At 48.2% G+C, this 16,455-nt stretch overlaps 1 protein-coding gene across 1 annotated transcript in view; it reads right to left on the bottom strand.

The window, feature by feature from the left end:
- The window catches only part of AK7 (adenylate kinase 7), a gene marked incomplete at its 5' end in the record, with an annotated part of 70,848 nt that overhangs the window by 5,151 nt on the left and 49,242 nt on the right, over window positions 1–16,455 (bottom strand). Inside the window, 4 exons of the mRNA XM_030319924.1 lie at window positions 678–898; window positions 4,501–4,698; window positions 11,571–11,639; window positions 12,012–12,140. Coding sequence (XP_030175784.1) covers window positions 678–898; window positions 4,501–4,698; window positions 11,571–11,639; window positions 12,012–12,140 — 617 coding nt within the window. The remainder of the gene's footprint in view (window positions 1–677; window positions 899–4,500; window positions 4,699–11,570; window positions 11,640–12,011; window positions 12,141–16,455) is intronic.

The raw sequence follows: 16,455 nt of genomic DNA, 5'->3' as shown, positions 1-16,455 counted from the left end.
TCCCCCGTCTCTCTCTCTCTCTCTCTCTCTCTCTCTCTCTCTCGTTCCCCGCTCCACTCGTCCTCTGTCTCTGTCTCTCCAAAATAAATCAATGTTAGAAAAAACCGTTTAAATGGTCATAAGACAAAACACACAAAAACCAAAAAAAACAACAGCAGAGGGTGTATTTCCAGGACAATGCTCTGTGCGCAGGACTGGAGATGGAGCTGGCCTAAATGGCTTGCCGCCTCCACCCCCAGACGCACACACGCACACACACGCACACACGCACACACACGCACATATACTCGCTCACACACACATACTTCCTAACACTCAGTCACACACTTGCTCACACACACTTGCTCACACACACACACTCGCTCACATACCCTCACACACACACCCTCACACCACCACTCACTCACACTCACACTCCCTCACCCACATTCACACACTCACGTACACACACACATACTTGCTCACACACCCACACTCACACACATGCTCACACACATACTTGCTCACACACACATACTCGCTCACACTCACACACACACTTGCTCACATACCTCACACACCCTCACACCTCCCCCACAGTCACGCACACACGCACTCACACTCACACACACACGCACACTCTCCCTCGCGCACCCGCTCGCACGCTCACGCACTCAGCCACACTCAGCCACACTCACCCACTCCTCCCAGCGTGCCATCTTCTCTGCCGTCTCCGCCGCCTCCCTGCGCTCACGTTCCGCTTCCTCCAGAGCCTCCCGGGCCAGCCGCTCCTCCGCGGCCTTCCGCTCCTCTTCCGCCTTTTCTTCGTCCGTCAGGCCGTAATTTCGAGGCTCCCCGATCTCTTTGACGAGCCGCTTGATGGCAAGTCTGTTCTGCGGGTCCTCGAGTTTTCCGACATCTGGAGACACCAGGAGAGAGGAAGGTCGGCGCCCACTTCCGTTCCGGGGCCCGCCCGCAACACGTTCCCGAGACGGTATTCGGGAAAATTCCTTGTTGCCCCAAGCGTGCGATGGCGGCCGACCTGGAGGACCGCGCCGGGCTTTTCCTCCCGGGGCCGGCAGCGGCCGGAAGGTCCCGTCTCACTGGTAAGTGTCGGCGTGGGGTCCGGGAGCCACGCCGGGGTGGGGGTGGAGGGGGTGGGGGGGGTGGGGGAGTGGGGGGGAAGGGGGAGGGGGTGGGGGGGAAGGGGGAGGGGGGTGGGGGTGGGGGGGAAGGGGGAGGGGGGAGGCGGGAAGGGGGAGGGGGGAGGGGGGTGGGGCCCGCTCTGAGTTCCAACCGCCCCGAGTTTGGGGCGAGGCGAGGCGGGGCGGGGAGGTGGGCGGAGGACCGGACTTCTCCAGAAAGGGTCCCCCGGAAGCCTCCGGGCAGAGACCGGGACGCCGTGGGGTCCCCCCGGAAGGCAGCCGCGCGCTTGCTGGCAGCCGGGCAGGCTTCTCCGCTTTCCCTGTGTGTTGTGCTTCGGAGAACCGAGGATTCTGGGATACAGTTTTCAATTCATAAGAAAAACGAACCATTCCAGTTAGCCCAGCCGAATAGGGAGAAGCCCAAAGTCCAGAATGTCTGACAACTGTTAATCTCAAGACCGGAAAGAAAAAAAAGAAAAAAAAAAAAGGCAGCCGCAGCGGCTTTTGGTAAAGGATGAGTTTCTCCACAAAGTCCCCGAATAGTCAGTTCTATACCCGTCTCTTGGGTTTGCCTGGAAGGTACCTGCGTAGGGGGGTGTGCGGCGGACGATTCTGGGCCTGAGCGCCCGCAGGCCTTCCTAGGGCTGAGGACATTCCTCTCACCCTGGCACCAGGCACGACCACTGCTGCGCCCCCCTCTCTCCGTTCCTGCACTATGACCTTGACCCAGACTAGAGGCGCCGCCCTGTGCCACACGGGAGCAGGGGAAGAACGGGCGGGCGGATGTATCAGTTGGTGGAAGCAAGCCCCGCCCCCCCAACAAACAAAAATCAAAACCAAAATAAAACCAAACTCATATATTCCACGTGTGGCCTGAGCTCTGACATTTAGAAGTGTTTCTCCCCGGGGCGCCTGGGAGGCTTACGGCTCGGGTTCTGATCTCAGGGTTCGTGAGTTCGAGCCCTGCGGCCCTGAAGCCCTGCTTCAGTCCTTTGGCCCCCTCTCTTTGCCCCTTCCCCCCTCAAAAATAAGTAAACATTTTTAAAAAGAGTATTTCTCCCAGATTTCTCGAACAGAGTAATTGCAACTTGACGCACTTGAAAGTGCTCTGAAACACTTTAAAAAAAAAATGCTTATTTATTTTGGGGCGGGGGGGGGCAGAGAGAGAGGGAGAGAGAGAGAAAATCCCAAGCAGGCTCCACACTATCAGCACAAGCCTGATGTGGGGCTCGAACTCACAAACTATGAGATCATGACCTGAGCCCAAATCCAGTCGGATGCTTAACCCACGGAGCCACCCAGGCGCCCCTGAAACACTTTTGAAGAGGCTGACTTTTGGAGACCAGTGCTGCCCAAAGCAGTACTTCTGCCCTGACCCTGGACCAGGGGAACTTGGGGGGGGGGGGGGGGCCACCTGCCCAAACCGGGACCTTGGATTTGCCCTTCTAGGGCTGTGGAGCTAGGCAGGAAAGTCTAGCTCCCATTGTAATTCGGAAACTCCCAGGCTGTGGGGCAGCCGCAGCTCACCCCGGGGGGGGGGGGGGGGGGGCGAGGGAGGAGACATTCTGGTCCAAAGAGCCAGAAAGAGACTCCAAGGGAGAAGAGGAGTCCAGAGGTGCAGAGAGAGAACGCAGGTGTCGGCCCGCTTCTGGATCCTTCTGAGGCCGGTCTGCATTCCTGACCTTGACACCCTCCCCCACACCCATCCCTAAGATCCATTCCTCCCTTTGCTTTGACGTCATCTCCTGCGGGTCAGGGTGGGGACCAGGCCAAATGTGTGGGCACAGAATGAGACAGGAACGCAGTGACCCGCTCGTCCATTCCTCCCACTCGTTTCTGTCTTTCTCAACATTTCTCCCCCCCACCCCACCCCGGGGTCTCCAGAATTTTCTGTAAATAACTTTTCGAGCTTTACTGAAAAGATGACAATCACTGTTTAGGTTTTTGAAACGTGCCCACTGTTCCTTCCTGGTTCTCCAACCAAACAGGGTAAACTCTTTTCCACATCAGTCGGTTCAAACCCTGGGCTTTTACATGTAAAACGTGTGTCCAGTATATACAGACACATCCAGGTGAGGACAAAACCCCATATCTTCCGCGGGTGCAGAACAGATTTTGCAGCTTTATAAACTGTGTTCTCTTTTCATGGCTTCACAGCACATTATTTTTTTGCCTTCGTATTGGTGGTAATAACAAAATTAGTGGCCGCTTGGTGAACTTTCGGGCACACCGGGCACTTCCTGTCTCTTATCTGTCTGTGTGTAACAACTATGAGCCACGGATCAGCTTCCTATTTCACAGGTGAGTAAACGGAAGCAGAGCCAGACCTGATAATCAGCTCTCCTGTCTCATGCTGACATCGTTCCTTAGCTCTATACCGCCCCGTACAGCAGGGTCCACGTGCTGTCCCATCGGGCTCTTGGGGGTGAAGAGAGGCCCTGGGAGACTGACCCACGCGGTCAGTCTGGCCACCAAGCTTCCACCAGGCTAGGGGTTTCTCACCAAACCCAGGGGCAGAAGAAATGTCAACATCCAGGCAACCAGACAGGAAGGTCAGGGGTTCAGCAAGCCAAGGGCAGTGGAAACACCTATGACAGCAGGGATTTGGAGCCAGAAACGATGATGATGATGGTGATGATGATGAGGTGGATGGCAGGCCCTAGTTAACGGCATGCCTGCGGTGCTATGGGGACAAAACGCTGCCCCGAGGAAGAGGATGGCCCAGAGCAGCCGGCAGCAAATACACATACCTTTGAAGTGTCCTTTAAATGTTTATTTATTTTGAGAGAGAGACAGAGTGTGTGCCGTGTGAAGGAGGGGAGTGGGCAGAGAGAGAGAGGGAAAGAGAGAATCCCAAGGAGGCTCCCCACTGTGAGCACAGAGCCCAATACGGGGCTCGAACTCTTGGACTGTGAGATCATGACCTGAGCCGAAACCAAGAGTCAGATGCTTAACTAACCGAGGCACCCGCGGTGAGAGCACAGAGCCTGCTTGGGATTCTCTCCCTCCCTCTCTGCTCCTTCCCTGCTCACACATGCGCAAGCTGGCTCTCTCTCTCTCTCTCTCTCAAAGTAAATAAATAAATAAAAACATTACAAAAATGTTTTTTAGTTTTAAAAAGTGCCGATTCGGTATTCGATTTCATAATATATCCATATATTTTCATATAACACCTCCCTCTCCTGACCAAATCCGCGAGCATAAGACTCCCCAGGAGGATGGCCCTGTTTATCCTGTGACTTCCCGGCCCAGGGACATAGCGATGCTCCCCTGTCCTCCCACGGCCCCATGAGAGACAGGCACCGGGGTTGCCCAGGGGTCCTGACCCTTGGTGGTGGTTCTCCGCGTTCCCATTCGTCTGGAGCCCACGTCATACCAATGTGGATCGGGTGGATCTCAATTTCATCAAAGTAGTTGAAGACGGTCTCGTCTTCCGTATTGATGTTGCGGTAGCTGCCCAGAGACCGGAGGAAGCGGTCCTGGCTGTAGTGGGTCCCCGCCACGATGCTCTCGGGAAGGTTCATCACCCGCTCTTTCAGGAACTCATCTGACGCGTCCAGCGCACAAACGAATTCTGGGGAGACAAGGAGCCTCCTGAGTCAACCCAAGGACGAAAGGGCTGAGTGGAGGGCACTGGAGGCTGAGCCAACGCCTCACCGTGGTGTCTGGTGACCAGCCTGGACCGCTCGACAAGATGGCCTTCTCGCCGCCTCTCTCGAGGACAAATAGATACAAATCACTGGCATTTCCAGAGACCACCCTACGAGGCCCGACCAGCTGGTCTTTTGTGAGAGCTGTTATTTTCCTATTTCCCCCCCTTCTTCCTTCTTCTTTCTTTGCTTCCTTCTCCTTTTAATAAAAGCAACCGAAATTGGAAACAGAAAATCTCTAATAATAAATAATAGCAAATCTGATAGCAAAGAGCAGCAAGTCTAATCATGGACTAAAAAAAAAAACCGATGACAAAAAGCAGCAGAATTGGAATGAGCACATCTCTGATGACCCTGAGACATCGTTAGGCTCCCAGCCGCCCCCCTGCCCCCTGCCTCTTTCCCAGCAAGGGTGTCACGGGCTCCCAGAGAGGCTAAGCAGCTGACTGAAATGATGGCCAATTTAGCAAATTAATAAAAACGTGGACACCCCTTGGGATTTTATTTCTTATCTTTTAAAGTGTATTTATTTATTTTGAGAGTGAGTGAGAGCAGGGGAGGGACAGAGAGAGATTGACAGAGAGAATCTCAGGCTGACTCTACACTGTCGGTGTGGAGCTGGACCCCGGGCTCAAACTCCAGAACAGCGAGGTCGTGACCTGAGCCAAAATTAAGAGTCTCAGATGCTCAACAGACTGAGCCACCGAGGCGCCCTGCTTTGGGATTTTAATTGCCCAAGGATGCAGTTCTTTTCTCAGTGCGATCGGCTGGGAAACAATTGGGTCCACTACAACACGGTGCTCATCTCATGTTTGAGTTATATTAATGATGGGGATCATTTCGCCCCCCCTGGGATTTTCTTTTAAACTATGAAAACAGCTGTTCCTCCAGCTCCTAGTATAACTTCAGTAGATATTTGTTGAGTGAGTGAATGATTCAAATGCATATCAGTGAAATGGACTTTCTAGGTGAGTTACTGTTCTCAGATGTTCTCAACGCGGTCAGAGCACACAGGTGCCCAGATCATTAGCCAGGTGCATTGCCAACAACTCGCTCCCTGCAAGAGCCTGGCAAAGCCTGGAAATGGTTAAATTTGCATTCTAAACTTGTATTGCTGCCCTGTGGGCCAAATCCGGCCCATCACCTGATTTTGTAATGAAAGTTTTATTGGAACTTTTAAAAAATTAACTAATTGATTCATTGTATTGGTTTGCCGCGTAATCATGCCATTGGCACCTAACTGCATTCTGATAAGGCTTCCCGAGGGAGAGCAAGGTAAGTGTGCTCAGCAGTGGGGCAGCGGAACCCTTTTGAACATCGTCTGCTTCGTGCGTTAACAGTGAAAAGAAAGGCTGAGGTCTGAGACTGCCACTATTCTGACCGATTTTAATTTAGCTCAGGTGCTCATCTTTGATCATTTGATTTACATTAGTGGCTATATGTTAAAAGAGGTGGCACCTGGGTGGCTCAGTCAGTTAAGCGTCCGATTCTTGGTTTCGGCTTATGTCATGATCTCACACAGTTCGTGAGATCGAACCCCACACTGGGGTCTGTGCTGACAGTGCGGAGTCTGCTTGGGATTCTCTCTGTCCCTCTCTAAATAAATAAATAAATAAATAAATAAATAAATAAATAAATAAATAAATAAATTCTAAATAAATAAGTAAACAAACAAACTTAAAAATATATTGAAAGAAAGGAGAGGAGACAGTTGGACCTCCAACTGCTGGTATAGTACTTAAATCAAAAGTACGTCAATAAATTCACTGGAGGTTGAATCTTGTTAAGCTCCATACGTTAGGCATCTAGATGAAAAGTTAATAATTCTGTTAGTAATGTAAGAATTTTAAAATATGATGCTGTATCTTTTTTCCCAGTGACCGGGAAAAGGAAGATTCCAGTTAATCAAATACCATGAACAGTGAGTGATACACTTGACTACAAACTTTCAAAGAATTTTAGTGCGATGAAATATATTTCCCACAAGATGATTTTTTTTTTTTTTTTTTTTAGTGAACTCTACACCCAAACTAGGGCTTGAACTCACAACCCTGAGTCACATACATGCTCTACTGACTTCACCAGGCAGGCACCCCCAGATGATATTTTTTAAAGTCCTTTCTCTTGTGATGAGTCAGATAGAGCTTCAGGATTTTGCAGTGTCTTGAGATAACTATTCAGAACTTCTGCTGTCCTTCTACTGGCTTCACTGTGGATAGCAAGTAATCGATTTCTGCTTGCTTAAGATTGTACTAACAATGGGAATGCAAGCTGGTGCAGCCACTCTGGAAAACAGTTTGGAGGTTCCTCAAAAAACTAAAAATAGAACTACCCTACGACCCAGCAATGGCACTACTAGGCATTTATCCATGGGACACAGGTGTGCTGTTTCAGAGGGACACATGCACCCCCATGTTTTTAGCAGCACTATCAGCAATAGCCAAAGTATGGAAAGAGCCCAAATGTCCATCGATGGATGAATGGATAAAGATGTGGTGTATATATATATATATATATGTATATATATATATATATATATATACACATACATACATACACACACACGCACAATGGAGTATTACTCAGCCATCAAAAAGAATGAAATCTTGCCATTTGCAACTACGTGGATGGAACTGGAGGGTATTATACTAAGTGAAATTAGTCAGAGAAAGACAAATATCATATGACTTCACTCATATGAGGACTTTAAGAGACAAAACCGATGAACATAAGGGAAGGGAAACAAAAATAATATAAAAACAGGGAGGGGGACGAAACAAGAGACTCATAAATATGGAGAACAAATTGAGGGTTACGGGAGGGGTGGTGGGAGGGGGGATGGGCTAAATGGGTAAGGGGCACTAAGGAATCTACTCCTGAAATCATTGTTGCACTAGATGCTAACTAATTTGGATGTAAATTTTAAAAAAATAAAATGAAACAAGTTAAAATTTTTAAAAAGAAAAAAAAGATTGTACTAACAAGGAGGTTACTGTGTTTGGCTATCTTGAGTCATATGAAAACCTGTATTTAAAAAAAAAATTTCCAGGGGCACCTGGGTGGCTCAGCTGGTCAAGCTCTGACTCGATCTCAGCTCAGGTCATAATCTTGTGGTTTATGAGTTCGAGCCCCACGTCGGGCTCCCCACTGTCAACCTGCTTGGGAATCTCTCTCTGCCCCTCCCCAACGCATGCTCTTGCTCCCAAAATAAACATACATTTAAAAAAAAGATAAAAAATAAAAACATGTTTCTATATTCCTCAAGCAGATGCAACTTTAAACGTGTCTCCTTCAATGAGGAGATCTGAAAAGATCTGCCCGCAGCAGCTGTAAAATGCAATGATTTACCAAGGAGACAGAATACCACATTTGACTGGATCACGACAGGTTCAAAAGTTTTATCACCCAAATCAGGCACGGAGACTTGTATTTATCATGTTTGTTGTTTTCTGCAGCTAATGATGTTTTGACATCTCAGGGAGGCCTTACCGACCTGGAGAGAGACAGCCTCTTTCAGGGCTGGCTAATTCCTAACGACAGTCAACCGCTTGCTTGGGAGCATGCCGCCATATACGTATACATGACCACCGCCTTTTTATAACTTTCGCACACCGAGCCAATATTCCCCTTGCCTTAATTCATCCACAGCCAGGTACCAGGCAACTAGGGAGCAAAACCCATTGGAATTGGCTCAAACTAGCCAATCCTCTAAAAGCAGCTGTTTGCCTGACCCTGCCTCGCCCTTTCCCATGGAAACCCCAATTGAGGCTGTGGCCTAGACATCCCCCTCGCTCCTTCCTGCCTCCTGACCAAGCCTGGTGCTTCCCCATGCGACCCAGGTGGTGAGGCACACCCCCCGCTCTGGGTACTCTTCTTTGAATGGCATTAACCTCTCGTGTCCTCACTCAACCACCTCCCTGCATTAAAATCCCCTAGATACAAATGACACAATTTCCAGAAAGATGGTTTACTAAGAACAGACTAAACATTCCAAATAGATTACATGTTTGACGCATTTGGACTACGTCCAGCAGAGAGAGGGCAGCCCGGTGGTGCATGGTTAAGACTCTTTCACCGGGGGCACCTGGGTGGCTCAGTCGGTTAAGTGTCCGACTTCAGCTCAGGTCATGATCTCACGGTTCATGAGTTCGAGCCCCGGGTCGGGCTCGGTGCTGACAGCTCAGAGCCTGGAGCCTGCTTCAGATTCTGTGTCTCCCTCTCTCTCTGCCCCTCCCTTGCTCACACTCTGCCTCTCTTTCTTTCTCTCAAAAATAAATAAAACATTGGGGTACCTGGGTGGCTCAGTGGGTTAAGCATCCGACTTCAGCTTAGCTCAAGATCTCACGGCTTATTGGGCTCTGTGCTGACAGCTCAGAGCCTGGAGCCTGTTTGGATTCTGTGTCTCCCTCTCTCTCTGCCCCTCCCCTGCTCATGCTCTCTCTCTGTCTCTCAAAAATAAATAAACGTTAAAAAAATTTTAAATAAATAAAACATTTAAAAAAAGAGTAGCTTTAAAAAAAATGAATCTTTCACTCTTTCATGTCTGTGATTGCATTTCCTGGAGGGGTTTCATTAAATCTGTCTTTTGAAGGCAGTGGGTGAGAAAACAGAGTTTGAATTTAAGCCATTCCATTGACCAGCGAAGTGCTCTTGGGTGAGTCTCTGGGTTTTAGCTTCTGGTTCAGGTAAACACGGGAGGAATTCCAGCCTGGGAGGATTGTGCAAAGGTTCAACGGGCTCCCATCTTGTGCAGGGCCCAAGCACATGACGAATGGTTCGTTGCACTGCCCAAGAGAGAACGTGAGGATTTACAACGGGGTGTGCAACGAATAAGTATTGCCCAGAAGTGGGGCTCCTGGGTGGCTCAGTCGGTTTAGCCTCAGACTTCGGCTCAGGTTATGATCTCGCAGTCTGTGAATTTGAGCCCCGCATCGGGTTCTGTGCTGACAGCTCAGAGCCTGGAGCCTGCTTCAGATTCTGTGTCTCCCTCTCTCTCTGCCCCTCCCTTGCTCACACTCTGTCTCTCTCTCTTTCTCTCAAAAATAAATAAAACATTGGGGTACCTGGGTGGCTCAGTGGGTTAAGCATCCGACTTCAGCTTAGCTCAAGATCTCATGGCTTATGGGTTTGAGCCCTGCATTGGGCTCTGTGCTGACAGCTCAGAGCCTGGAGCCTGTTTGGATTCTGTGTCTCCCTCTCCCCCTACCCTTCCCCTGCTCGTGCTCTGTTTCTCTCTGTCTCTCAAAAATAAGTAAAACATTAAAAAAAAAATGAAAAAAAATATTGCCCAGAAGTGATAAACTCTTGTAAACTAGACAGACGTGGTTATTTAATCGATTTTACTTTTTAACTTTTCTGATCCGGAGGCACCCATTCATGGAAAATCCCAGACCACCCACCCCTTTGGCCTTGTGGATTCCTGCCCCAGGTTTCAGGGCCCTCAGGGAAACGGTGAACACCCAGCCCTGAGGATGACTGCATTCTGGTGGCCCTAGTGGTTCCAGAAGCTTCATTGCATGCAAACTGTGCCTGGACCTAGAGGAGAGGGTTACAGCCACAAACTGACTCCCGTGGGGGCTTTGACACAAGTGAGCAGGGCTCCTTGAGTTCCAGCCTCGGGCCCAGTTGCTGAAAATAGCTGTTCTTGTGGTTACCACATGACCAAAAATTATTTCCTATGATGACACTGCATGCAAATTGATTAAAAATAACAAGTTTAAAGGTTCAGGGCAAGGTCCCGAGAAAGGCCTGCTGGGTACTCAACAAATCTTTTTTTTTTTTTTCGTGGAATAAGTTGTTTACGCTTTACTTCCAAGAGTACATAGTGAAACTTCAGTGCCAATGTGTGAACAGTGTACTGAAAAGCTCTGTGCCTTCCCCAGGCTCAGTTCTGGATTTGGAAAAGACAGGAAAGATGACGGCACGGCTGGCACCTAGGAGGGTAGGAAGGGTCCAGTCCCTGGGGGTCTTGCCAGCTGACTCAGAAGTCAAGGCATCAGTGGACTGGCCACCTTGGGCTTTGCTCCCAGAGAGAGCAGCAGACAAACATTCTCAAAGGGACTTCTGTCCATTTCAGAACTCGATAGTCCCTTTTTTTTTCATTTGAGAGAGAGAAAAAGAGCACAAGTGGGAGAGAGGGGTAGAGGGACAGAGAGAGAGAGAAAGACAGAGAGGGGGAGAATCCCAAGCCGGTTCCACATTCAGCACAGAGCCCAACAAGGGGCTTGATCCCAGAACCTTGGGATCATGACCTGAACCTAAATCAAGAGTCAGACGCTCAACCGACCGAGCCCCCCAGGTGCACCATCAGAACTTGATTTTCCTGATGTCTGCCTCCCATACAGTCTCTAGTTTGAGAGTTTAAGTGTATCATTTTACCTTTTATCCTAAAAACAAACAAACAAACAAACAAACAAACAAGAGAGAGACATAGAGAGATCTGCTTTATTAACATCAAAAAGATGGTTTGGGTACAAAAGAGATCTTGAATGGCATTCCTTTAAATATGACCTTGGAGAATTGTTTTAAACTTACCAGGGGGTGCCTGGGTGGCTCATTCGGTTGAGCATATGACTTCTGCTCAGGTCATAATCTTGTGGTTCATGAGTTTGAGCCCCGTGTCGGGCTCTGTGCTGACAGCTCAGAGCCTGGAGCCTGTTTCGGATTCTGTTGTCTCCCTCTTTATCTGCCCCTCCCCCACTTGCACTCCGTGTGTGTCTCTCTCTCTCTCTCTCTCTCTCAAAAATAAACATTAAAAAAATTTTTTAATAATTAATAGATAAATAAATAAACTTACCAGGTATGATTAATTTATCAAAGGGCAACGTTTTGCCTCTGACTTCTTCTTCTTCCTCCTCATCTTCTTCTAATAAAACAAAATATACATTGTTGTGTTTATTACGTATTACTACTATGGACAGCTTGGCAAGAAAATTAAAAATATTTTAACTAGAAGTCACTAATGAAAACTAACCATAAATAGAAAAGTGTGTATTTTAGACATAGTCTGTCTGAATTTTAAATTTTAACGAAGTGACTATTATTATGATATGTTGCAACTTACCTGAATATAAACACTCAAAATAAATGAAGGAGGGGCACCTGGCTGGCTCAGTCTGCAGTGCACGTGGCTCTTGATCTCAGGGTTGTGAGTTCGAGCCCCACATTAGGGGTAGAGTTTAAATAAAGTAAGAGAGAAAAGCTTTGAAAAAAAGATACAGGGACCATTCAAACTTACGATTGAATAGATCTTTAGCTTGATCATAGGTCTCCGGGAACCCATCCAAAATATAACCTTGATTCCTGCAAGGCATAGATTTCAACTTTTCTTTGACAAATCGAATTACATATTGATCTTCTAGTCGGCCTGGTAAAAAGAAAAAATATATTACTAGGGGAGTCACATTCTACATGGGGGTTACATTCCAAAGTCATCTCACAAACTGTTGTATAGGGGACGCCTGGGTGGCTCAATCAGTTAAGCAACGGACTCTTGATTTCAGCTCAGGTCATGATCTCATGTTCATGAGTTCGAGCCCCATGTCAGGCTCCGAGCCTGCTTGGGATTCTCTCTTTCCCTCTCTCCCTGCCTCTCCCCTGCTTGTATTCTCTCTCTCTCTCTCAAGATAAATAAACTTAAAAAAAATTGTTGTGTAGTCAAAGTTCCCTTACAGGTAAAAATAGGTGGTTTTGTATTTTCAACATGATGTGCATTTTAACACACAATAGAATAGGAGAACCCAATGAGCTTGGCTGCAATAAAGAACAGAAGCAAAGGCCATGTCTGCATTTCCCAAATGTTCTTCCACAGTGACAGCGTGTGGGTGAAGCTGAAGGAGAAGTGGAGACATCCAGAGTGCTCCCACTTGCCAGCAGGGTTCCCTCAACTCTGTTTTGATATTATTCCTTAATACATAGCCTTATAGCCTTGATACATAGTAATAAAGGTTTCTGTTGTGAGATTTAAGTGAGATAGTATCCACGTGTGCTGTTGACACATGACTTATTAATAACAGGTGATCAGTAAATATTTGCTGCACTGGAATCAAGCTTGGGCTCCTGGCTGGCTCAGTTGGTAGAGAGTGCGACTCTTGATCTTGGGGTTGTGAGTTCGAGCCCCACGTTGGGCGTAGAGATTACTTTAAAAATAAATAAATAAAAATAAAAATCAAGTTTGATCTGACTCTTAAAGGCATTATTCTCTTTAAATCTGCAGGATTTAGGAAAGGAAAGAATGCCCTCCCCACCCATCTCTCCAATTGGCATTCCTGACCTTGGCCCCGCTGAACAATTCCCTCTCAAGCCTTGGATGCTGGGTTCCTGGGATTGTGATTGCGTGGCGTAGCTGTCCAATAGTTAAAGGACAATTTGATGCAGCTTCACTGCGATATTCGTTTATCATTCTATTGTTAATTATAGAACAGCTACCATTTCTGAGACATGGCCCTGCCCTTATATCGCTTAATGTATGCATTTCAGTACCGTGAGTTTGGCAAGTTTGAGTCATTGATCTCCAAAGCTCTTTCTCCCATACTCTTAGTTTATCAGTGGGTCTACAATATAAAATAGTTTTTGGTCTCTTTTAATCACCGTATTAATGACAGTGAAATGATGTAATTAAAACACCCCTTCTTTCTTCTACCTTTCATCGCCACACGACTCATTAGGCAGTAACTGATTCAAAACTAATTGGGTCTTCCAGAAATTTCAGTGTTAGGGCTGACACCAAAAAAAAAAAAAAAAAAAAAAAAATCAAAGGCGTTATTTTGCGTAATGAAATTCCTCGAAATGATTTGACATTATCTCCCAGTAAGGTTCACACTGGTGCAAAGAAATAAAGCCAAATAAAAAAATGTCGAGGGACTCAGCAAAATTCAAAGACGAGCTTTATCTGAGCGGTCTATTCCTGGTTTTCAAAGGCTTCGTTGCTCAGGCAGGGGCACATACGTACCTCAGAAACCTGGCTTCAATCCCCTCCGTGCATGCCTGGGTTTACTTCAGGCAGTGAGCCTTGCCATTCATTTCTGTTTGTTTCAGAACCAGGAGTGTTCAGTATGCAAGAAGGGACCTCTCGCAGCAGTTTCTGCTAATTGTGGAATGTGAGGACACAAAGGGCCAAGCCCAAGTGCCTCTCTCCAGAGAACTGTTACCTCCTAGAGATACACCCACGACCTTGGCAATGTGGAGCTCCTTGTCAGAGGATTATCACTTCCGCTTTGAAAGGAATGAACACAGCCTACTGGACAGCCTTTAAAACACCACCTGCTTTTTTTTTTTTTTTAATTGTAAGTATCTTTCACATTCACGTAATATTTAAAATGTTCGTATTAATCCATATTCATAACTACTAAAACACAGTTCAAAAATAGATAGCTGCATCCAGGGTTTTAAAGAATCCATGCAGGGGCCCATGGGTGGCTCAGTCGGTTAAGCATCTGACTTTGGCTCAGGTCATGACGGTTCGTGGGTTCAAGTCCCACATTGGGCTCTTTGCTGTCAGCACAGAGACCACTTTGGATCCTCTGTCTCTCTCTCTGCCCCCACCCCCCACTTGTGCTCACTCTCTCTCTCTTTCTCAAAAATAAATGTTAAAAAAAAAATAATCCAGGGGCACCTGGGTGGCTCAGTCGGTTAAGCGTCCGACTTCAGCTCAGGTCACGATCTCGCGGTCCGTGAGTTCGAGCCCCGCGTCGGGCTCTGTGCTGACCGCTCGGAGCCTGGAGCCTGTTTCCGATTCTGTGTCTCCCTCTCTCTGACCCTCCCCCATTCATGCTCTGTCTCTCTCTGTCTCAAAAATAAATAAACGTTAAAAAAAAAAATAATCCATGCACGGGATAGACACTAGGAAGTTGACACATTTACATACATCCTTTCCACCCCACCCCGCCCCCAGTATTTATTTTCAAACTCACAGAAAAGTGGAAGGACTAGTCCAGTGATCACCCGGAATCCCACCAACTAGATTCAATAGTCCCACAAGGCTTTTGAAATACCCAAAGCAAAGCACTGAGAATCTGTAGCCAGTGCATTCTGGCTGCACCACGAGGGGCCAACTGGAGTGGAATTAGCAGGACACAGAGGTGACCACTGCAGGACTGTGAAATTTGCCTCACGGGAGTCGTTAGAATCACATAATAACAAATTAGGTCATGTAAGGGAAGAGTCAGCTAACCTCTGTGCCCTTGCTCGTGCTGGGAAATTTCTATGTAGGTCTGTGCAATGAGCTCAAAGGTCTTGTTCTGTCCAAACATAATCAAGGTCCATGTCCTAGTTTCAGCTAAATATGAATAGGAAGGATTCGGGGACACACTTCAGGAAGGGAAAAAAACGAACAAACAAACACCAAAAACACCTTCCTAAGGTCAAAGAGGATTGAATGAACTATTCCAGTCTTGTAGGAAGTGAGTAGGTGGCTGGCTAAAGACCACGTCCTCTGCTCCCTTCCAGTGCCCCTCTACACAGAGGCCACTGACCCAGTTTGGCCTCTCTTGACATCTGGGGAAAGAACTGAGTCCCCGCCAAGGACAGGCCCTTGAGCAATGCACTGACTGTTCTCAGCTCCTCCCTGACATTCTTGCTGGGCGGGGTCTCCCCCCTGGGCATGAAGAGAACCCAGTCGGTACCTCCCCCCATCCTGTTACACATTTTGGCTACGATTTTTGGGTTCTTGCAAAGACCAATTCGTAAGTCTCTGTCCGATAAGTATTGTCTAGGGTCTGTCGCATCCCGTTAGCCCGGATCCTCCCTCCCCTCCTGGGGTGGCGCTGTTCACTGCTCCCAGCGCCCTGCTCCGGCCTTACACCCCAGGCTTACAGTGCATGTGCACGTGGTCACGTACCCCTGTAGATCCTTTAAAATCCCAGCCCTCCGCCCTCTAATGTGCCTTGCCAGATTTCCTTCCGCGGGTATCCTCACAACGGAACGTCTTAGTTCGGGTTGTTTCCTCTCTCCCAAGTGGTGGGCACCAGGATGTCGGTAAGTCTCTCTAACACCAGCATGTTGACTCCCAAGCGTCTCACCGGCGAGGAAGGGGCGGTGTTTTCTCTCAAAGTATCAAACTGGGCTCTCCGTGTGCCTTCCTTTTCCTCCGGGACAGCCCTGGGATTCTAAATTCCATTTCCTCCCGGCCTGGCTGACACCAAAGCAGAAACCAACGCACAGATAAGCAGCTACCTGCGCTAAGTGGGCATCCAGTGTGTGTACATAAGACCGTGTTCTCCACGCCTTAAAAAAAAACAGACTTGAGTGGCCTGGGAGAAGGGGAGGAGGGAGAGGAGTACTCTGACTTCAGAGGAAGGTATGGACGGACTAGAATCCTTGAAGAGGAGTGTCTGGGGAGAGGATCCCCCTGCAGGGGCAAAAGGGGGTGCCGGAAGACCAGAGGTGGGGAGGCCAGTCAAGAGAGGTGCCCCAACGGATGCAGTGGGTGGTCCTCGGTGGGAGGGTCTGGGAAGGGCAACCCTAGGAAGGAGCTGTCTGTCACCAGGGGCTGACGCCTCCGTCCCTCTTCCCTGCTTCCCACCTGCCCGGCCCAACCCCAACCCGGGAGGATCAGACCAGCAAGATGAGAGCAGGAGGTAAGAGGAAAGAAGCCAAATGTGCTTGAGAGGTGGTGAGGGGAGAAACTCTGTTGGGGAAGCGCCCAATGGCCACACATTGGACTGGTCTATAAATGATACCAG

The sequence above is a fragment of the Lynx canadensis genome, chromosome B3 (assembly GCF_007474595.2).
Source record: "Lynx canadensis isolate LIC74 chromosome B3, mLynCan4.pri.v2, whole genome shotgun sequence".
NCBI lineage: Eukaryota > Metazoa > Chordata > Mammalia > Carnivora > Felidae > Lynx > Lynx canadensis.
This window is presented reverse-complemented; position numbering and strand designations above follow the sequence as displayed.